Here is a 23,676-nt window from a genome sequence, read left to right as displayed (position 1 = left end):
CTCTATGCAGCTAGCGACGACCTATTAGATTTCGCTGACGGCTTTTCTAGTTTATTTTTATTAGGTTTTTAATTGTTAGTTCCTCTTTTAAAAGTGTTACTGAAATATACTAGTATTAAACTGAGGGATGGCCTGGGAACAAGTTCTGGGGCATTGACTTTGCCATGGCACAAAAGTCGATGCGGAGAAGAGATTCCTCAACGAGGCTACAAAGTAACAGTGGTCCTATTCTTTAATTTGCTTTTCCACACCTATCCTTTTTTTTTTCTTCTCACACATAAAGAACTTTTTTTTTTCGTTCTTTTTCTGCAATTTTTTTCAGGTTGCATACTACACTCTATTTAAAAAATCGTTAGACGTTAGTTGGGTGGTTGGGGTGGATCTACTGCCTAATAAAAAATCGAAGATTAAACGGAGATTAATCAGAGACTAGTTTTAAGATTATTTTATTAAATTAATAGTAAATTAAAAATATATTGTACTAAATATATGTATAATTATGTTTATGTGAAAAGAAAAATATCAAATAAATTATAAAGCTATAGTATTGTCTTTAAAACTACGGTAAACACATAAAAATATAATTTTAAGAAAAAAAATTATGATTTTAATTAAAATTGTGTACATTAGTAATTGTAAAACATCATAAACTCTTAATTTAAATGTTTAGATAACAAATATATATATATTTGATTTATATTTGGTTCCAAAAATAATCGGTATATACAAAATTAAGCGGATTTTAATCGGATTAGACGGTTTAATTGGATAATCGATACTAGACGAGAATTAGTTATTAATCGAGGCGGAGATGGTGGACATAACGATTTTACGGGGCGTAATTGGTGCTAGGCGGGATTTTTAAAATAGGGATACTACATATTGTGCATGTGTAAATCTGCACAATATGAAATTTTTCAGTAAAATCAGACTATTACATTTGCTAATGATTTTTTTTTCTCTTCGTGGTGATAAATTAAGGATCATGATCTTGAATAAACTTTTACCATTTTGAGGGAAATGTGCATTTAGAAACAATAATTTTGGATTTATAAGCTTTCACTTCCAAGTTTCAACAAATCCCTTTCTCAGAGATTTTTTCATAAACTGGTCAAATAACATGTATAACCAGCTAAAAGTATTATAGTTTTACTTTTCCGGTAGAAAAAAAGAAAGAACACAATAGTCAATAGCATGCATGAACACAAAAGCATGTATTTTTGGATGGAGAATTCAACCGCAAGTTTGACAAAATGTGATTTGATGCCCACAAAAAAAAAAAAAAAAAAAAAAAGAAAGACAAAAGAGATTAATTTGTTTATGTAAATTTTATTTTCGTATATAGAAAACACGAGCAAAAGAAAAAGTAGTTACCTTTAATTTTCTTATTCGAAAGGTAAAACTGTTTGAAAAAAAAAAAATTGTGAAAAAGAAAAAGGAAGAAGACAACCCCCCCCCACACACACACACACACACAAAGACCACACGAATCGCCACTTTTGATGGAAATAGGAGGAGAGAAGAGGGCAGCTCCCTAGCTTTCTCTTTTGCTTTTGTCTCCTCCGCCTTTTAACTCTCACAGGCACCCGTGGCCGTGGGCTTACTAACTAACCACTGTCTCCGTGCGTTAATCTTGGTCTTTCTCTTTTGTTCTTCCATCCTTCTCTCTTAAACTTAAATGAATGCAATTCTCTCATGTATTTCTACTTTTGTTTAGATATTTTTGAGTTTTGAATAACAACAACTACAAGTATATCTTTAGTTTAAAAGATTATAAAGTGTTCTGTATATTATCTAGATATTATCTTATACTTATAACTAGAAATATAAATTTAGGTTAATAATCTTTAAATTTCTGTGTCCTTACCCAAAAAAACTGGTAACGCTAGTGAGAAAAACTTACGCCAACTAAAAGAAAAGTAGCTGCGTTAGTGTTTTTTCAACTAACTTATAAAAAAAAAAAACAAAGTTAGTTGGCCTAATTTTTCTTTCGTTATTTTCTAAAAGTGTGATCCACTCTGACTTGGGGATGTTATTTTTTTTTTTTTGTCCCAATCCACAGTTTTTCTATAATTTTTTGTATACTGTTGTTTTCGACATAAAACAATAGAAACATAAGTCTATCACTCATACACACACAAAAATAAATCTGAGTCAGGATAATACAAACTAATACTACTACAAGTGTTGGTCCAAAAACATGTGATTACTAATTAAAAAGTCCATTGTTTCTATTGACTATTGTAACGTAATGAGTTGAATAGTATTAAAATAGATATAGTTATAATTGTCTGATTGTAAATTTGTAACCTGTACCGACAATTATATTCCAATCAGACAATTTCAAAACCAAGTTAAGAAAAAGTCAACATTTATGTTCACAGCTTAGTTTAGGTTTCAGGGGGGGTAGTGAAGAAGAAGTTACAACACAAACTTTACCTTTTTACTTGTCTCTCTCTCTCTCTCTATATCTAATCCCACAAGAGCAATGAGTATCTTTGTAAGGGGATTGTCAACGCTCTTCAAAAAGAGGAGCCAAAGAAGCTTCTCTTCTCTCTCTCTTCTCTAGACTCCATACATACATATCTCCTCCTCCTCTCTTTAAAAATCCCATCTTTCACAAGTCTCTCTCTCTCTCTCTCTGTGTCTGCTTCTTCACCACTCTCAACAATTCTATCTCTTTCCACCAGCCAAAGCTCAAGAACCCTTGAATCTGCCCAGATTTAAGCCAAGAAACAACAACATGGGATTCTCAACTGGGAAAAGAAAATCACGAGACCAAAAAGAAGAAGAAGAAGAAGAAGAGAGAATAAGCTTATCATTAGCTTCTGAATTCCCCATGGATGACCTCAACGACGATGTTCTTGAGAGAGTCCTCTCATGGCTACCAACTTCTTGCTTCTTCCGTATGAGCTCTGTTTGCAAGAGATGGAGATCTACCCAAACCTCTAAAAGCTTCAAGCTTGCTTGCTCTCTTATCTCTTCTCGAGATCCTTGGTTCTTCATGATCGACGATCACGGTTCCACTTCTTCTTCTTCCTCCTTCGTTTTCGATTCCACTGAGAACACCTGGAAAAATCTCAGCCGCCGTGAAATTCTCCTCCACCCCCGCCGCGAGTTCATCCCCGTCGCTTCCTCTGGTGGTTTGCTCTGTTTCCGCTGCTCCTTCTCCGGCGACTTCCTCCTCCGTAATCCCCTCACTGGATCTTCCCGTGACCTTCCTTCTCTAATCTCTCAAGATGACAACAACAACTCTCTCCAAGCTGTAGCCATGACCACCACTACTGTCACTACTTCGACCTACAAGCTCGTTACAATCTCCGGTGAAATCCCAAATCTCAGTTTCAAGATCTATGATTCAAACTCAGATTCATGGAGCAAAGACCAAGACTTGGAGTTATTAGCCAAGAACAATGAGTCATCACCACATGAGGATGAGTCTGATACTGACATTGGCAATGGCACAGTCTATTTCCTTAGCAAAACAGGAAACGTTGTTGTGGCTAGTAACAATCTCCAGAGAAGTCCATCGAAGCAATACTCTTCCGTTATTACCGTTACAGACGAAGCCGAAACAGTCTATTTTCTCAGCTCTTACGGTACAATTGTAGCTTGTGATCTCACGAAACGATGCTTCACAGAGCTGCCGAAGCTTCTGCCTCCTTTCCTAGAGTATTCCATCGACTTGGTGGAATGTAATGGAACAATGTATGTGATTCTCCTCTCTGAGTTCTTCGAAAGCGCGAGTTTAAGGATCTGGAGACTTGACTGTAACCGGGAATGGGTTCAAGTCGGGATGTTGCCTCCTGCTTTGTCTCATGAGTTATACGGTAAAAAAGGTGACGTAAACTGCGTCGGTGGAGTTGGAAACAAGATACTTGTGTGCTTCAATGCGAGTCTTCGAGAGGTGTACTGTAGATACTTTGTGTATGATTTAGTTGAAGAAGAGTGGAGTGAGTTGCCACGATGCTTCAAGGATGGAGAAGCTGTGGATTTCGTTTCCGCTCTTTCCTTCCAACCTAGGATTGAGGCTACAGTTTGAAATTTATTAGCTTCTCTGTTAGGTTATATGATTTGTAAGGTTTTATGTAGTATTCTTTCTCTTACAGAGAATGCAGTGTAACTTGATTTGTAATCTCTATTAACATTGGTTAGAACAGGAATGCTCTGTTCTTAGCAAAAACTATCAATGCTTTGCTGAAATTTAGCTTTACTTTCCAAATTCCAACTACCAATAATCACCACATGAGCAAATACCATCCTTGAACCGGTGAAACCGGTTTGCATCTCTAAGTACAATCTCTCTATCATACACCTTTGCTATATATTTCATCGCGTTGTGACAATCTCCACAGACACGAAGATTCTTAATCACACGGATCGGTGTGGATGGAGGAGTGCTCATAAGTCCAAAAGCAACCGCCAGCTTTTCGCTGTGGTAGTACAGGGCACGCTCTTTCTCCTCTTCTTCCACATCTACAAGTGTGAAATCTGTCTCAGGAACATACCCTTCTTGTTTGATGTCTCTTATCACATCTTTTACTTTCCTGTATATCAACTCGGTTTGCGGGTTTGACCTATCATCCACAACAAATACATGGATCTTGTTTTTCACCTCTATCCAACTGAAACCCGGGTCTTTCTTCACTTTCTGCCCTTTCATCATCGTCCTGGCAAGTTTCATCTCATCCCATTTGGAAGCTGCAGCATACATGTTGGATAAAAGCACATAGGCCGATGAGTCCAAAGGCTCTAGCTCCAAAAGCTTAGTTGCCACTCTCTTCCCTGTCTCTGTGTCCCCTTTAACTCGGCAAGCTGCAAGCAGAGTTCTGTACATTGATGCTGAAGCTTCCATGGACATTGACTCGATCAAATTTTCAGCCTCTTTGACAAATCCAGCACGGCCAAGTGCATCAGCCAAACAAGAGTAGTGTTCTATTTCAGGTTTAATGCCATAGTCACGATGCATTGATCCAATATGCTTGTATGCCTCTGATACGAAGCCTGAGTGACTGCAAGCAGACAGAACGCCGATAAACGTGACCTTATCAGGTTTTACACCCAGAGATTTCATCTGTTTAAAAAGCTGGAGAGCTTCTTTCCCTTCCCCGTGTTGAGCTAATCCCACTAACATGGCATTCCAGGCAGCAATGTTCCTCATCTGTATTCTTTTAAACAAAGAATATGCATCGTCTATGCTTCCGCACTTAGCATACATGTCCACAAGCGAAGTTCCAACGAACGGGTCACCCGTGCAATTCAACTTGAGGGCATTTGCATGAATTTGGCGCCCCTGTTCTAATGCCGTCAAACAGGAGCTTGCTTTCGCAAGTGTGGCTATTGTAAATTCGTCAGGCAACACACCCATGAGCCTCATCTGGCTATAAACATGATAAGCTCGTTCTTCTTCTCCATTTTCTATGCATCCTGATATCATAGTCGTCCAAGCAACATCGTCAGGCACAGGAATAGTATTGAAAGCAAGCTGTGCTGCACTCATATCACCACATTTTACATACATATCCAAAATCCCACTGCTGACCCATAGATCTAAGTGATATCCAGATTTCATTGCATAGGCATGGACTTGCATTCCTTGATTTATTGCGAACAAGGAGCCACATGTCTTAAGCACTGTTGCGAGCGTGAAATCATCAGATCTCTCTCCCTGTTTATGCATCAAAGCAAAGAGCTTCAGAGTCTTAAGACCGTCATGACTTTGTGTATAACCAGCCATCATGGCATTCCAAGCGACGGGATCAAACTTACTCCTCTCAAACAAAACCTCTGCCTCTGTCATACATCTGTTCCGAGAGTAGGCATCAATCAGAGCAGTAGAGACAAAACTGTCAGCAACATTGTTGATTTTAATTGCATGAACATGAACTTGTTTGTTCAACGACAAGCTTTCAGGAAGAGAAGAAGCAGCCTTTAGAACACTCGTCATAGTATACTGGTCCGGTGTAAGGCCGCAACGTAAAAGCTGCATAAACAGACACACTGCTTCCATTTCTAGGCCACTTTGAGCAAATCCGGCGATAACTGAATTCCACGAAATCAAATCTCTTTCACTCATATTATGAAATACTCTCCTAGCGAAACCAATTTTTCTCAGTTTACAGTACATGTTTATTAGACTATTTGCAACGGTGAGCATCACCTCAAGTCCTAACTTCAATGCCATACAATGAACTTGCTGCCCTAATGCTAAACTATCTAATCTAACAGCTGTAGCTAACACTAAAATAAATGTGACTTGATCACATTCCAAGTCACACTCAACCATATCCCCAAAACATTTGAGAAGAGCTGAGTACTGGCCTGCATGGAGATATCCACTCAACCTTTTGTTCTTTGATATAATCTCTGAAACAGCAGAAGCATCGTTACCATTTGCAAAAGATTTCACTTGTCCTGCTTCAGAATCATCACCAGAAATTCTAGCGAGTAAACGAGAAGTGATTTCATTGGGATGTAAGCCACTTCTAAGAAATTCAGAAGAGAGGTCTATAGCTTCTTCCTTAAAACCCATTTCCAGATAAGCCTTCAACATCAAGTTCCATAACACCACATCTCTATAAGACATCTCCTCGAACAAAGCTTTACCTTCCTTAAACTTACCAAACTTCAAATAGATATTAACGAGAGCTCCAGCAACAAATTCATCACCGTCCAAACCAATCTTGCAAGCATACCCATGAAATGACTCTGAAGCCCACACATATCCAGAATTCAAACACAGTTTCAACATTGGAGCCAGAGTCATTCGACTAGTATACACAACGTCCTGCCGTAAAATCCGGAAGAGAAGATAAGCTTCTTCGATATTCTCGACAGCAGCAGCACCTTCGGAAGACTGTGCATAGGCAGCTAAAATCGAGTTCCAGGAAACAAGATCTCTTTCAGGCATTAAGTCGAACACTCGGCGGGCGTAAGTGAGTGAACCACACTTCGAGTACATGGAGATGAGATTGTTAACTAGGAATCGTTCTGGGTTTTCCTCGGAGGCTAGGATACGTGCGTGGGTACATTTTCCGAGCGTCAAGTCCGACGTGGAGATCGCATCCCGAAGAAAGCCGAACCATTGCGACGAAGATGATGAGAACGGCGAAGAAGCAGACGTGAGACGAAGAGGAGGAGGGAGAGAAGAAAGAAAGAGGTGACATTGAACTTTGGGAGATCTGTGAAAAGAGAAAGGGATGCTCTTGGAGGTTGCTCGCATGATCGGGTTAAAAATGTAACCTTTAAAAGTTGAGAGGTGTTGTTGTAATCTTGCAAATCAAGCAAACTCATAACACTCATAATTTAACTTAACCATTAACATAACAGAACAGAACAGAACAGAACAGAACAGTGCTTTTTATTTAATTCAGCAAATACATCTTAGTAAGTAGTAGTAGTAACTACTAAGTAGTAACACATTAATTACAATTAAGTAAGAAAAACTAACCAAAACCAAAGTTAGTGCTCTCTTTTTTTAAAAAGTGTTTGGATTGGGTTTTAGGTCTTGTACAATAAGGACCTAAAAATCATGTTTTAAAGATCGTCCACCTATACTAATATATGCGTTTTGATTTTTGAACAAACTACTCTGGAAATTAATAATTTTTTCAAGACAACCAATTAATTTTCTTAAACGTCCGTTACACCAATGTCACCAAATCACCAATATGTGCTACAAGCCTACAAATACAAATACAAAATACAACAAACATATTTTAAAAATAATTATAAAGAAAACCCTTAAACTAAGGAAATTTAAAATTATACGTCCCTACACATTGAATAAAAGTTAACTTGCCTCATCTATCTATTAATCTTTTATATCATTCCTCACCGTTTCTTTATACTCTCCCTCTCTCTCTCTCTCTCGGACAAGAAGGGGTAGTTGAGATATGTCGCTGTCGTCTTACCTCAGCCCGACGCGCTTTCTAGAAGGCTACCTCCGCCGTTGCCTCACGGCGGCAGGATTGACGTCGCAGACGCTTTCCATAGACTCTGAAACAACCATCCACTTTTGGGGACCACCACACGGGAGCGATGATGATGACGACAGACCTGTTATGCTTCTCCTCCACGGCTTCGGTCCATCCTCTATGTGGCAGTGGCGGCGACAGATTCAAGCCTTCTCTCCCTCTGTTTTCAGGCTCTATTCTCCCGATCTTGTCTTCTTCGGCGACTCTACCACTTCCTCCACCAACCGCACCGAAGTCTTCCAGGTTTACATAAACCTCTCTCTCTCTCTCTCTATATATATATATATTATATTATGTTTTTATTATACAAATTTGCCACTAGCTTAGTAGCTTGTAAGAAAATGTTAGCTAAAAAACCAAATAGCAAAAATATTTCAGAAATTTGTTTGTTTGTTTGGTATTTTATTTTCTTACTTCATATATACATTTTTTAATTTAATTTCCATATCTCAAAAATTGTGATCAGATAAAAAAATGATTGATGTATAGTGCTCAGATAAAAAAAAATGTTTGAACGATCTTTTTAATATATATCAAACAAATATGTTTTAATATAGGCGGAATGTATGGGAAAGCTAATGGAGAAAATAGGAATAGGCAAGTATAGTGTGGTTGGAACAAGCTACGGCGGTTTTGTGGCGTACCATATGGCAAAGATGTGGCCGGAAAAAGTGGAGAAAGTAGTGATTGCAAGCTCTGGTGTCAACATGAGAAAGTGTGACAGTGAAAGTTTACTGAAACGGTCAAACTGTGAGGTCATCGAGAAAGTTATGTTACCATCCACTGCAGCTGAGCTTCGCACACTTATGGCTTTGGCATCTTCGTCGCGGATACTTAGTATGTTTCCCAATGCTTTCTGGAACGACGTTATTAGTGTAAGTAGCCCAAGTATTGTCTTCTTCTTTTGCTTCTTTTGCATTTGGGGGAAAAGAACAATTCTGCTGACATAGTCAATGACCATGCATCAAACGTTTATTGACATTTTCTTTTCTAGCAAAATTTTGAAACTAATCCGGACTTTATAATGTAGAATTTATATACAAAGAATAGAGCAGAGAAGATTGAATTATTGAAGGGGGTGACTTTTGGCCGGAACGAGAATTTAAACATCGATCCTCTTTCTCAGGTATGTACGTGATATTTATTACTTAAGAGTTGATATGAGTATACACTCAAATGCAATTCAGCTTACTATCGTTACGCATTTATACTTAAACTCCTAGGAGGTCCTAATAGTATGGGGAGACAAAGATCAGATATTTCCTGTGAAGATGGCTTATGAATTAAAAGAGTAAGTCAGATATTGTTCAAGTTTTGACGTATAAAATTATACTAGATGAATTGTTTATATATATCAAACATTCTTAAGCATATTATTTAATTGTTAGCTGTATAATGGTTGGTATATCTGTGTAGGGTTCTTGGAGACAAAACGAAACTAGAAATTATCGACAACACCTCGCACGTTCCTCAGATCGAATGTGCACAAGAGTTTAACAATATCGTTTTGAGATTTTTGAAGGGTTCTTAAGAGCTGTAATTTTGTATACATGCTACCATGCAGATTCTTCCGCTTGTTTAGTGTTAAGCTACTATTCGTTACGTAATCTTGCTATTTTTCTTGCCATGCTTTCTCATTTTTCATGTATAATTTTCCCTTTTAGTGCCATATTGTTTTTTTCCATTATATACGCATATACTTCCTTGTCGTTTATATATTCTTCTTTGATACGAATTGGTATGAATTGGTGCGAAGAAAGTCACTGATTTGGCCACCAATACAATGACAAAATTAAGTGGTTCAAAGTTGGTGGTTTCCGAAACTGCCAAAACTATACATCACTTTCTTCTCAAAAGTCAAAATTTTCTGACCAAGTATATCATCGTTACCGAATCCCTCACGGCAATGCTCACATTGTTATAATAAAAGTATGTAGTAGCCAGCAAGTTTGTCCCATTAACGTTTGAATAAAATCATCCTCGTTGCCGAATCCCTCACGGCAATGCTCACATTGTTATAATAAACGTATGTAGTTGTCAGCAAGTTTGCTCCATTAACGTTTGAATAAAAATCTCAGAAAGCATTGGAAACAATTATGAATCTCAAAAGAATTATGAGGATTCATTCATTACTTAATATATTTACAAAGATGTTCTACCATTTACAGTCCAAACAAGAGAAAAAAACTGACAAAGTCGGACAACTACAAACATTTGGCCATTAACATTTAGTAGAATTCTACAATTACCAAGTCTAAGCTTCCATTGTTCATTCTCTTAATGAGAAATTTGCATTGCCAAATTACTAATTGATGCATAATCAAGCTCATATGCATCAAATGATCTGCTTTGAGGCTGAAGCTGTGGAGGGTTTCTTCACAAGGGACTGTGCACAAGTATATTCTGATACGAATTTTGGTGGTTCTATTTCAGATGGGTCTAATACAGGAATAGCCTTGTCTATATCTTCTGCAGAGAAAGGAATGCTGCACACACACAAAAGCAAAAGAGTAAGGTAGATTTAGTGTAGACAACTTAAACTACATCTGAGTTATTCTAGATAAACATGATTAAAGAGACTCTTAACTCTCAACCAAATGCCCAACCAAACCCTAGAAATGCCAATCTACAAACATTCAGAACTAGAGATAAAATATTTTTGTCACTACCATATTCTTCTATCTACGTATAACTAAAAACTTGAGAGCCAAATAACTGTTGAGGTATTTCATTCAAATGACACAGAAAAAAAACGGAAGAGAATAATAATACCTCATATCATCATCCAGCAAGAACGAATTCGAACTTAGTTTTTGGTTATCCTTGTCCACAAGTACTCTCATTTGAGAAACCACCTACAGCGCAAAGACATGTGTTAAGGTGTTTTAATAGACATTCAACCCAATTAAACCTCAGGATTGAGAGTTTAGACATTAACTCACCTCACTTGAGACACTTTGAGTTCCATATTTATCGTCCCAGTACATCGTACTTATTCGATATATTTGCCTTATTGTCAATACCTATAACATAAAATAGTGCCGAGTTTTCATGAGATTGCAAAACTGCTTAATTGCCTGGAATTAAAATGAACAAAACCGGAAGCCAAAACAAAATATCAACGTACCGGGCACAGATCCTGCCTGATTTCATCCAATGATTTCTTTCTTTTTTGGTGTATAACCTAGGATGAATTAAAGAATGCATAAAATACAAACCAGTTAAATGCAAGCTCCCCTTTAAAAAAGAAACCACGCTTTTTTTTATCAGAGAAGAAGATGAGTTTTACCAAGAATCCAACAGCTTGTCTTATGTAATTTAACTCATGCCAAGATGTTCCTGCAAACTGCATTCACAAAATTTTAGAACACAGATAGCATCCATCTATGAAGCAACCAACGGGTGTATAACATGGTGTACCTCCTCCTTTACATTGGCTATCCACTTCTCCAATTCTGAAATCCCAGATTTCACATATTCCCCATTTGAAAATGTGCAACATTCACGACGAAGAAGAAGACTGAAGAAGAGTTCAGATTAAATATGCAGAAACAAAGGTAATCTGCAGTATGCTATACAATACAACAAAGAACTGAAATTAAGATCACATATACCTGTTGAAAAGTGATAGGTTGATAAATGAGAAAACCTGAGTCACAAGTTTGCGAATGAAGAACGAGGGTACCTACCAACACAATAGTCAGGTTAGAAAAGATTTTTAAAAAAACAATGCAGATATTCTTAAAGCACAAAGAACCATGGTACATGAGCAGTCATATGTGGAGAAACAGAAAAGGAACAAAGTACTATGTCTAAGACAATAATTTAGAGCAATACAATAAAAATCTGCATATGAAACAATGTCGGTAAAAACAGACATTATAATTGAAACTATGAGATATGCATACATGATTTTCGCGTAGGCGGGACATAAGAGAATCCAAGAATTTGAGTATACTTTCCCATTGACTACTTGGTGATTGCTGCGGCACACCACCTGGTGATCTAGATTTTCCAGCAATTCCTCGTGAAGCTTTGGGTGCCTTGAGAATCATTAAAGAAATTCGTGAAAAATCATAACCTATTTCCACAAAAAAATCTTGTATATAGAAACTAAAGAGATGATGAATCTCCACCACAATGCAGTAGAATACAAAATTTCTAGCACTAGAAGGTACCAACAATCAGTCAGATCTTCTGTCACATAAAAAACATATAATGCTGTATACAACTTTATACTATGTACTTCAAATAAGAAACCATAATTTCTCAATTTTATCTTCCCACCAAATGGCATATAAAGTCCCTGCAACTGAGTATTTTGATGAACTAAAAACAGTGACATCTAATCAATAATCTAGACAAGCAACGTCAAAGGTGCTGAATATGTATCTACTTTCGGATTCTTACCTGAATGCATGATCCCAGAAGCGGTGACAATTCCTTTTTCAAATTATCACGAATTAAACCATAAATCTTCTCCACACATGCTGTCAGCTGCTGTTTAAATAATAATGCTGGATATCTTGCTTCTATATGCGATGCACCATCGTCAGGTCCATGAAGTTTAAAAGGAGACCTTACTCCCTGGTACGCAAGAAACAGAATATAAGTTTACTAACTAAACATTTAATAACAAGTTTATTACCCTACTACTGAATCTCCATAGTAATCCAATTCCATAGAAATGAAACACGCAAACTACTCTCAATGCTTAAGTGGAGATATCAATTGAACTCACATATGTAGCCCTCCCAGAACGTTGAGCATTAGCATTTAGAAAACTATTCGACCGCAGATTTCTCTGCAAGAGACATAGAAGTGCTGAAGCGTTTGAGAGCCAATATGGTAATACACTATTCTCATCTTTACCCTGAAATAAACATATAAAAAACAGACGACAATCATTACATGAAAGAGTCCCTATCAATTTGCTGCTGGTAATCCAACTTGGAAGAAAGTAGTTACAAAATCCCTTCAACAAGGAGATCGGTAATATATGTAATAACACAAGAATCACCTTCAGGGCTTCATTGATTCCCTCGATAATGATGTTAAATATGGCTGTGCTCTCAGATTCAAAGGCATGCCAGTGCAGAAGACATTTATATATCACACAAGCAGCCAGTGGCTTATCATCATGGAATCCCAAATTTTCCTTTATACACCTGGAGAGCAATTCGTAGTTCTCCTGCAATAGTGGTAACTTACATCAACATTAGATCCACTTTAGCCAACAACAAACAAGCATTATGTTATTATCACTTCAGGAAAACAAGTTCCTTCCATCATAGTCAAACAGTATTTTTTGAGAAAGTAGTAAAAAAAATTGACAGCTTAACAAAAATGGCAGTGAATTTGTACCAGGTTTCTTTCTGCAGTGAATTTGGATCGACGTGACTCTGACAGGCTATGTGAAAATGGCATGATGTGCTTTGAAGGTGTTGGTGTCTCCTGTATATATTTATGACTTAAGTAGAGTACTCATTTTCAAGCATTAACAGACTAGGAATAAAAGAAAAGATGGAGCAAATGAAACAAATAAAGAAAGATAGATGTAATGAAACATATAAAAAAAGTTAGAAGGTGTGGTTACTTACAAATATAGATCTCCTGTCATTTTGGACTGGTACAACAGCACTAGAATGTTTCTGTTGGGAGAAGGTTACAAGAAACTGTTAGTAAAAGGTGAAGACCATGATGACGACAAAGGTCTGTGTGCTCAGAGAAAATGAAAGCACATGTCTCAGGATATGTATCTATTTTACAGGAGCTATGCTTGAAGGAAACCAGGAAAACCTCAATCAATTAACAAGCAACGTGGAGAAACGCATGGTTCAAATATTAAGGAAATGCCACATTGCAGTACGCACATGCATATAACAGAAAGTGCAGCAGAGAATAGTCAAAAATTACATACTTCACCAAGTATCTGTCCAACTCTCTCTGGGGATGTGATTAGCGTCTTTTGCCTCAAGACATGGTTCTCATTTTCCAGATGAGAGAGTTTCTCCTCAAGACTGAATAAAAAGAATTTTAAGAAATAAAACAAAATGTGTGTTAAATAAAAACCTAGGGGTGACTAGAGAAGCGAACTGCAACTACAAAACCTTTGAACATTCGTCTGGAGTTCAGAACATCTTTTTTCAGCTTCCTTCAACTTCTGTAGTGTGTTATTGCAATCATTTTTCGCATTGACAAGCTCCTTCTCCAGAACCAGATTCTTCTTTTCCAAGGAGTTCATCGAGTTCTGTGAATAAAAGTGTTAAAAGTGTTAGCATAAACCCATGAACAGCCAAGACAACAAGATTTGGGTCTCTAAGCAAATGGGGAAAACATTTCTAAAAATAACCAATATGATGCTATGTTGAAAACAGATAGAGCAGCGAACAAAGAAAAGAATAAGACATGCTGATCAAAGATGTAATCACTTTAGAGACCATTGCTCAGAATCTCATACTAACCCTTTCACAATATACTGTATATCGAATTTCACACTCTCCCGAACCGGGATCATGTTAAAATAGTCGATAGCAAATTTCTACATAGCCAGAAATAAGAGGTGTCTATACTTCAAATTGCAGCCACCACTCTTCAAGCACCAACTGAGAATTATCGAAGAGCAAAAAAGCATGACCAACCAGCAAGATTAATTAAATCATGATTGCAGTTGACCTAGGGGAAGAGACTCAAAATGTCCTCTTATGACCAAGAAAGCTGAGAAGCTATTAGTACACTCCCAACCAATCAAGTGTCAGTGGTCATCAATTTGAAATGAAAACAAGGGATGTTTTTCAACATGCAAATATCATGTATTTGAAATTTCTATAGAGTTTTTTGCAAAGTCTTTGCCCAAGTCCCAAAATCTAACACAATAAGCTTTTTAACATATTTAATAGAGAAAGAGAGAAATTACCTTCAACAAGGCGTTATCTTTCTTTAGTTCCACCATCCCATTAAGCTCTCTTTCAACAGCAGACTTCTCTTTCATGGATATGTCTAGTTGCTTTTCAAGCACTGCATTCTTATTGCACTCATTAATGGTAGCCAGCCTAGCTGCGTCTAGTTTGAGGCTGAAGGATTCCAATGTTTTATGAAGCTTAGATATTTCACCTGACTTGGCGTCCTCACCACTTGTCTGTATTTACAGCATTTTGTGGTTATTTACTCTGTTTCAGGAGATCAATACAATATAAATGACAATATTGGCAACATACTCTCAATCGTTTCTCAAGCTGCAATCGCCATTCAAGATCTTCTAACCGCTTCTCAAGTTTAGTTTTAGCTAATCGCAAAGCACCTGTTTCATTAGCTGCCTGCAAGATATTGGTGTAAATGTTTCTAGTTTGAGTAACGGCTTAGTGAATTGAAATAATCCTGCTTGAGATCATAACTGGGACATACTTGTTTAAGTTTTCTAAACTCTCTCTTTGCAAGCTTCTGCCGCCAACGACACTGAATAGCAATAATAGATGATTGACGGTGTCTGAATGCTGAACGAAACTTATGGATTCTCCAATGAGCCTACAAGATTTACAATACACAATATTCAAGCACAAGAAATGAATTAGAAACTGAAATCATGAATAAGGTTAAATACATCAGGAAACTAGACGACTCTAGATTACCCTATTAATAACACAAAAGTGTAACAGAAATGTACCGTACAAACTTCCAGATCGTAAGTACCTGAATTATAGAGGCAGCTCTAGTCTCTTTTTGATGTGAAAACTTTAAGCGAGTTGAATTAGCGCGGATGCAAGACTGTATTGCAATGGCAGCTGATACAAGTTTTACAAATGCACATCTTGACAGCCTCCTGCGTACATGCTTTTGTACCAAGACAGCTGCTGCTTCATTCCTTTTCGTGACATAAACATTTCGAGACAGGCATCCTTGCCAACAGAAATTATTATTAGGCTTAGAAATAAAACAGAGATAGGGGAAAAAACATATACAAAGGCATTCATTCACTAGTAACGACAATTTGCATGAAATATTCATGTGAGCATGCTTAGCAAAAGAAATCAATACAATATTTTTCAGAGAATAGCACATTTGACTACAAGATTTGATAAAGACTACAAAATTTCGACTACAAGAGAAAAGCACTTGCACAAAGAAAGAAGAAAAAATATAGTAAATGAGAAAGAAACCTCTACAGTATGCCTGAATTGAAATTGCAGATGCCCGCGCAGAGATGAAGTTTTGGTGCGTAACAAATGTTCTCAGTCTTCGCTGAATTAGTCTTGCAGAAGCATCAAGAACTTCAGCCCGCTTAGAGTCCAAAATGCCAATTTGACCAGCTCTAAGGAACACTTTTGTCCGGCCTAGCTGTAAATTATGTTCCAAATATTAACAATTCAATTAGAGTATCTAGCAAGAGCCATGTAGCAAAATCGTTTGGTTTTCAGCCCACCAAGAAGCATACCTGATAATTCCCAAGACCTAATTTCCTCAAGATTTTTTCAGTCAGTGCCTGCTCATCATTGCTGCAGATAAAGTATATTAAGAAGTTACTCGTGGTTGACAATAAGAATTATTCAATGCAGGATACAAGAAATTAGACACATAAATGACATCAAGGTCAAGGGTATTTGTCCTGTCTGGCCAGAAGCTATGTATAGTGTTTCAGTTCTATAGATACACCATCTAGTTTTCCTCAATCAAATGGTCACAGAAACATGTCAAATAACTTTGCATGTATAGAATAAATAACACTCTGAAATTAATCTTAATTTCATCTCACCTCTCATCCATGAATTCTGGAGAAAGCAGACCAAACCGATCCACGAAGTCTGAATAATTTCTTCGAGTGGGGTACCCTGCTAGACTAATTCGAACAGCTTCTAGTACACCCTATCCAATTGTGAGACACCAGACATCATCAAAGTTAATAAACCAAACAAAGGAAACGAAGATAAAGCGTGAATATGAAAAGACTAGTACAACCAGCTGAAGTGTAAGCCAGATCACTTTAATGGTCAACTTAAGGACACAATCAACAGGTGTAGCTTAACATGTACTACAACATTAGACAGCACAATGGCCTTAAAAAGAGAAGGCTAAGTTCATTTAGATTGCGTCAATAATGCATTTTGATCTTTACGAACTCACATTTATAATAGATGATGAAGACCAAAAATATGAAGTTAATAAATGAGCAAAAATATGAAGTTAATAGCCTATTATGGCTGGGAAAAAATATATGCATTCTGTGACAAGAAAAATATATAATCATGATAGAAAAACATGACACACTTCATTTACGTCAAAGAACAGAACAATTGAGAATTTGAGATACCAGACTAGCTACAAACAAAAACGAAAAAAAAAAAGCTGAAGCTTTCTGTAATTATAAATAGACCCTGATTACAAAGGAAAATGGAAAATAGAGTAAGATAACGTAATCCACTAACCCCACAACGAAGTTGATGTAAAACACTAAGACTCTCGAACTTTTGAGGTTTGTTGAGTGAGTTTGGCTTCACACAACGAACATAATGAGGCTCCGTTTTGCTGAGAGTTTCCATGAGGGCTTGAAGTTGTTGCTAAATTCAAAATTAAATGATCAAATCGATTATTGGTTTTACGATCAATAGTTCTTGATACACGCAACTTTCATGACCGACGACCTTGCAATGAAAAAAAGAAATTAGCTGGACAATTTCCCTACCTTAAATCTGGAAGACACAGAAGAAAATTTGTAAGAAGATCTGGCAGACTCTTCCGGGGCTGGGGGAAAAAGTCGAGCAACGAAAGGGCATTTGGAGGAAGACAGCAGATTGCAATGTTCCACTATAGTATAATCACGGTTTTTATCCAAAAATGCTTCAGTTTGATAAGTAACCTGCAGAATTGGTATGGCACAAACTCATTGAGATCTTAACGGAACAAAATAACATTTAGCTATGTCCTATAGCAAGACTTGCCTTGCCAGCGTAATGAGAGAGGGTAAAATCCGTCTCTGAAAACTTTGCCTTCTCCAATCTAGGATGACATTTAAAATTCTGGAACAACTTCATTGAAAATGACTCATGAGTTGATCTAGGAAACATGCTGCATATACGGCAAACAAAGATATGTCAGCGCAAAGAAAATATAAGTATTGGAGACACAAGATGAGACAAGATATTGTACCAAGCTTCATCCAAGAGTGCAATTACTCCAATAGGCTTCTGCAGACGGCAAAAAATAATAATATTAGAATAAGATGAAGATAGATCAATTTTGCTACCAAATTTTGAAAAGAAGATATACCATACCAGAAAGCAATTAAAAAATTTAACCAAAATAGAAAGTGTCTTTCACAGAATTCTATTATTCTTGCATTTATAGACTGAAGCCGTGATCGTCCATTTCTATCATGGGAATAACAATGGCATCTTAAATAATTTAGACCTGCCGGTAAATGTATTGGCTACATTAACCAGGCCAACGTATGCAACATGCAATATAACAATAGTGATACCATTTGTTTCTAAACTATGCTGACGGCGTTGAGTAATGTCAAAAGCAAGAGAAAGAATAACATTGAATTGAACCACACGATTCAACAAGTCCCTCTTTAAAGGGTGTTGAACTTTTGACCCAAAAAAGGGTTTTAAACTCTTTTTCCGACAAGCTAAGTAAAGTAACTGTATATAAATATACAGACATGAGATTTTGAAACCAAGACTAACAAACCATATTGAAATTCTGATACAACTTAGGTTGTTTCAAGTTTCAGAGATAACAAAAGGATATGGGGCAAGAAACTAGAACAGAACAGGCTCTAAAATCTAAATCTGATTGAAACAGAGAGAAACGTACCTTCTCAATAAGGTCCAAGACATCCTGGTTGTCAATAAACTCAATATAACTCCAATTAATTTCTTCTTTTCTATACTCATCCTGCTCCATCTTGAATACATGCTGAAAACAGAGCAGAGATCGTAAGGAGAGGAAGCAATATTCTCTGAAATTTATTTTGAAAAAGAGTCACCTATATTACCTCATTGAAATGTTGCTGCAGCTTTTCATTTGCAAAGTTGATGCAAAATTGTTCAAAACTGCAGAATGAAACAGCCCATATAAAGTTTACACAGTTCACAGCTAAAAATGGTGCCCCAAGTAAAACTAACAAAAAGTTAGGGTTGAGAAAGGAAAGAGCTATCTAATAATTAGTTTCACGTATCATTGCTAACCTGTTATTCTTAAAGCATTCAAATCCGTAAATGTCCAGGACTCCAATTTGAAAACGGGAGTCTGGATCTTGCCCAACAGACTTATTGATCTTGTCAACCAGCCTGACAGAAGCATAAAACGAATAGTTTAACTACAAGTGTAACGCATCAACAAATACCTATTAAATGAAGGGATTAATAAATTAAATGCAAACCAGTCAAACAGATGGGCGTAAACAGTCTTCGCAAGTGTATCCCGGCTAGCAACAGCAGCATTAGGGTCAAGTGCTTTGATAATGATGCCTTCACGGGTCACAATTGAACGTGTGCAGAGAGAAGCCAGCAAAAGATTTGCATCACACCTGATTAATTTTACATGGATACAACAAAGTAAACAAGCTATTTCTTCGTACACATGGTTAAAATGAGTACTATCAAAAAAACTTATGTACTTGAAAAGATCAGCAGCCATCTGCAGATGAAGTCTAGATTCCCGATCCTTTACCACCGACGAGTCGTGCTCTCTCCCTGAGTAAAACTCAACATTTCCAAGATGTAAAATCGCAGCAAGCGTGCGGAATATTCCTTCCTGATAAATGATTTGTGCAGGAAACAAGGAAGGACTTTCAGAAACTAACAGATGAAAAAAAACATATGAAATTCAATTATAAGTGAAAAAATAAAAACCTGCTCGTCATGACTTATGCCCACAATATCCATTGCCCTCCTTGTATTCTTATACTCTTCTGCACTGCTGACTCCTTCTAGTTCATAAGTCTTGCTTTGATTTAAATAATGAAATTGACGAGGATTGCTTAGTTTATATTTCTCAGCGTCCTAAACAAAGTAAGAACATTAACGAATTAGTAATCAGCATATGTAAATTGACCAAATCAGTGGCGGCGATCAGATAATAAGAACCGAAACCAATATCTTATGAGATGTAAACACAGCAGGAAGAAGAATTACATTCCCTGAAGCGCACAATTGATAAAAACAATGATAATTCCTCTCGGGGTCTGTTATCCGGACTACACGTGATCTCTCCAGAAGATAGGTTCTGATTGCAGCACCAGATATTCTACCATTTGCATCAAACTGGATTTCGACAAACTTTCCAAAACGGCTAAACAAACAAAAAATCAGTAGATTGGTCAGTAGATCGTATAATTTAATTGGAAAAAGCTAGGCCACACAAAAAATTATTGCAGTAACAGAACATCTAGATTCCATAATGCATTAAAAAATTGCAGAATAAGATTCTAGAATCATCAACTCTAATTACTTCTTCACATACGAAATGAGAACAAAAAGAAGGGTAATTCCTCCCATTAGCAGTAAGATTGTTACCAAACTTCAAGTACAGGGACTATTTTAATAAACCAAACAGACCTCATACTGCATTTCACACTGATACAAGGGGTCTTACAGTCTTAATGAAAAAGGTTGTCAATAGACCATATTATCTAAAGTAGAACCACCAGAGTTCAAAACTTTCCCAAGGAGATACCGACATCATAAACCGCCATTACCACTGGTTTCAAACAGCTCTAGATAACTCATTATAAACATAAAGGCATCCAAAAAACTCTTGTGTGTACTGATCAGTTATAACGATACTGATCAGTTATAACGATACTGTAATAAAAAAAATTGTTGCGAAATGACATAAGAGCACTTAAAGAAACACCTCCTAGTTTTCATTGAAATAAAAATAAACAGAGGAAAACAAAATTCCGTAACCCACCTGGAATTATCATTCCTCACTGTTTTCGCATTGCCAAATGCTTCCAAGAGAGGATTTGACTGCAGAAGAAGAATACAAAAATTAGAATAGATCACCCAAAAGTAAAGAAAGTCAACCAGAAACACCCCTAAAAATTTATCTGCAAACAAATACCAAGGAAGGAGAGTCAAAGGCATCTTTCCAATTTTGTTTTTCCTCATTGACCAAGATAAAATATACAAATTATCTAAGCAAAATCTTACTTCAAGGACTTGCTGCTCAACACTTCTATCATCTTCAGCAGCACGTCCCCCAACAAATGTAAGATACTGCATGATCAGTTTTGTTGTCTCAGTTTTTCCAGCTCCACTCTCACCGCTGACGAGTATCGACTGACTTCGACTGTCTTCAATCATCGCTCTGGGTTAAAAAGTATAACTAGGGTTAATTGATTAACATGACTGACAGAAAAGAGTTAAAAAAATATCAGAAACATTAAAGAAAAGAAGAATGGACCACCTGTATGCAACATCAGAAACAGCAAAAACATGTGGACTGAGCTCACCAAATGGTGCTCCCTTGTACTGCTCCATCATGTGCCCATTGTAGAGATGTGGAAGCTTTTTAAACGGATTAACAGCGATCAGAATGCTTCCAGTGTATGTCTGCAAAAATAAAAAGAGCGTATTATTAAGAAGATATGCAGTCAGGAATGATTTACTAAATGAACTGCGTAAGAAAATGCTGACAGTTATGAGTGGCAACACGAATGAGACTGGAATTATTTCCACCAATAGTTCCAACTAAATATTATCATCTCAATAGGGACATAAACAATTAGACACCAAGCTGCAACCAAAAGTTTTACAAAGGGCAAGCCAGCATTACAAGGGAATCTAGCTGTGTATAAAACCGTCTGAAACATTATACTTTCACCAACTCATTACGGAAAGGAAGCCTTCCATAACTTTAGATGGAATTTTCAACCTATATATATAAATCAAAGGCAGTCGAACAAACTAACAAAAAAGTGGTTACGAAAATACAAACTTAATTATACCGCCAATTGTCGTGCTTATATAGGAAAAGCAATAGTTAGGGTTGGATCACGAAGATGTTTTACGTGCAAGTGGATACCAAGTAAGCAAGTTTTTTCAAGTGAATGCCTGTAATGATAAATGCATTTAGTCACAATAAATTTCTTCACTTCAATATCTACCTATTTCGATTAGATAAGACATCAGATCACAATTATAATACAACATCTAGAGGCATCCATGAAAAAGACGCACAAAAACAACAAGCGGAGGGAGATTTTCCCTCAAAATGTAATCTTTCATCACAAAAGGTAGGCTGATCAAAAATGTTTTCTCAAAAAAAGCGGACCAGACCTCAATTACATGGGTCATTTTCAAGTACTTAAAGCACTCGGAGGGGTCAGTTTACTGTTACCTAAGAAATTCCATAGAGAAGAGACTTAAATGCATACTTCACAGCTAAATCTTAAATCTTCAGGGCACTTGTCGAAAATGGAATATAGTAGCGGTTAGCACTTCATATGGAAAAAAACGACTTACACCACAAATGTATACCCAAGAAACTCCAAAAGCAACCATAATTCTCGTTCTAGAGTACGATATTACCAGGAAGAAGAGTAAAGAGTCCATATGGAATGAAATCCGACTCAATAAAGTAGCCCAGGAAGTATAAAATACTAATAAGATCCAAACTCCAAAATATAGTCACGAAGAAGACATCTTTCATAAACAATAGTGGAAAAGAACTCACATATATATCATTAAGAGCGTATCTCCTCTGTAGATTATAAAGAACACCAGCTTCGTGCAAGTATGTCAGCTTGGTCATATCATCAACTCCATTATGCTCTTCATCGTCAGGATCCCTCCGAAATAACTTCTCCGGGGAAACTAAAACCTAAAACCCCAAAAAAAAAAAAACGCACAACGGCAAAGAATTAGCATAAAGAAAGCGCGAGGAAGAAGAAGAAGAAGAAGACAAAACAGAACAAAATCAGCCAAAAAAGAAACGGTTAATCACACACCTTTTTCCCAGTAGAAGTCTCAACATGGATCTTGTTAGCAAAAGAATCGAGCACATCAGCAGCAATCCAAGCCAAATCCTTATCTTCCACCCAAACCTTGTCGCCCTTGCGCAGATTCATCTCCATTGGAAGGCAATTTCGAGAGCTCGGTGAGAATTTTACCCTAGAGAAATAAATTGGGGGAAGCAAGAGTCATAGAGAGAGAAAGAGAGTCCGTGGAGGTTGGTTGCGCCAGAGAATTTTTCAAATTTCAAAACGAAGAAGAATGAGAGAAACCCTAAGGAGCGAGATAGACTAAGAGAGAGAAGCGATGGAACTTTTACTACTGTTCAGTTTTTTTTTTTTCAATGGTTCAATTTAAACCGCTTACCCCAAAAAAAAAAAGAGTTCCCAAAGAGCAATAAAGGCAAACAACGTGACCAAAATAAAATAAAATAAAAAATAAATAAATACTTCCCGCCCTCTAATGCTGCAGATATAAAACAAAAACAGAGATTAATTTTTGAATAACAATTTCTAAAGTTCTTCAATTTCCAGAGTAAATTTTTGTGTTTGGGTGATAAATCTAAGTTTATTATTATCTTTCATTGAAATTGTATTAGGGTTTACTTCGCTACACGCGAGATTGAAATCAAATTCAACGAGTAAACTTACTAAATTATGTCATTTTTAGAATTGATAATTTCTTTAATTGTAAATAATGGTCAAATTAGGTATATAATATGATCAGGTCAAACCGAAGACCTG

General features: G+C 36.8%; 3 protein-coding genes and 1 pseudogene across 4 annotated transcripts; 2 read left to right on the top strand and 2 right to left on the bottom strand.

The window, feature by feature from the left end:
- Window positions 1-2,743: 2,743 nt before the first annotated feature.
- LOC104721498 (F-box only protein 13 pseudogene) lies at window positions 2,744-4,183 on the top strand (annotated as a pseudogene). The gene has a single exon (XR_015571755.1). The product of XR_015571755.1 is annotated as an F-box only protein 13 pseudogene (transcript).
- Window positions 4,184-4,193: 10 nt separating this feature from the next.
- On the bottom strand, window positions 4,194-7,374 carry LOC104721499 (pentatricopeptide repeat-containing protein At4g33170). The gene has a single exon (XM_010439491.2). It carries the CDS (start codon window positions 7,220-7,222, stop codon window positions 4,229-4,231), a length of 2,994 nt encoding a protein of 997 aa, XP_010437793.2. The 5' UTR covers window positions 7,223-7,374; the 3' UTR covers window positions 4,194-4,228.
- A 206-nt stretch (window positions 7,375-7,580) lies between these two features.
- Window positions 7,581-9,690, top strand: LOC104721497 (uncharacterized). Its single transcript, XM_010439488.3, has 5 exons — window positions 7,581-8,219; window positions 8,534-8,851; window positions 9,007-9,102; window positions 9,200-9,267; window positions 9,393-9,690. The coding sequence occupies exons 1-5, from the start codon at window positions 7,896-7,898 to the stop codon at window positions 9,505-9,507; spliced, it is 921 nt and encodes a 306-aa protein (XP_010437790.1). The 5' UTR covers window positions 7,581-7,895; the 3' UTR covers window positions 9,508-9,690.
- Window positions 9,691-10,073: 383 nt separating this feature from the next.
- On the bottom strand, window positions 10,074-23,457 carry LOC104727600 (myosin-15). Its single transcript, XM_087473772.1, has 38 exons — window positions 22,930-23,457; window positions 22,656-22,802; window positions 21,387-21,532; window positions 21,131-21,287; window positions 20,889-20,947; window positions 20,111-20,267; window positions 19,829-19,978; window positions 19,594-19,730; window positions 19,357-19,503; window positions 19,163-19,264; window positions 18,970-19,027; window positions 18,789-18,890; window positions 18,117-18,154; window positions 17,909-18,035; window positions 17,653-17,826; window positions 17,396-17,527; window positions 16,726-16,835; window positions 16,408-16,468; window positions 16,133-16,310; window positions 15,666-15,871; window positions 15,381-15,500; window positions 15,194-15,292; window positions 14,893-15,114; window positions 14,087-14,226; window positions 13,897-13,996; window positions 13,577-13,627; window positions 13,341-13,430; window positions 12,997-13,167; window positions 12,718-12,849; window positions 12,387-12,563; window positions 11,885-12,019; window positions 11,591-11,661; window positions 11,397-11,496; window positions 11,266-11,322; window positions 11,104-11,160; window positions 10,919-10,999; window positions 10,749-10,831; window positions 10,074-10,462 (listed from the first exon to the last, which is right to left on the bottom strand). Exons 1-38 carry the CDS (start codon window positions 23,053-23,055, stop codon window positions 10,312-10,314), a joined length of 4,551 nt encoding a protein of 1,516 aa, XP_087329898.1. The 5' UTR covers window positions 23,056-23,457; the 3' UTR covers window positions 10,074-10,311.
- Window positions 23,458-23,676: the final 219 nt, after the last annotated feature.

Source organism: Camelina sativa, chromosome 11 (genome assembly GCF_030686135.1).
Source record: "Camelina sativa cultivar CO46 ecotype springtype chromosome 11, ASM3068613v1".
In the NCBI taxonomy this organism is placed as follows: Eukaryota; Viridiplantae; Streptophyta; class Magnoliopsida; order Brassicales; family Brassicaceae; genus Camelina; species Camelina sativa.
The sequence above is the reverse complement of the archived record's forward strand: the minus strand, read 5'-3'. Positions and strand labels throughout refer to the sequence as shown.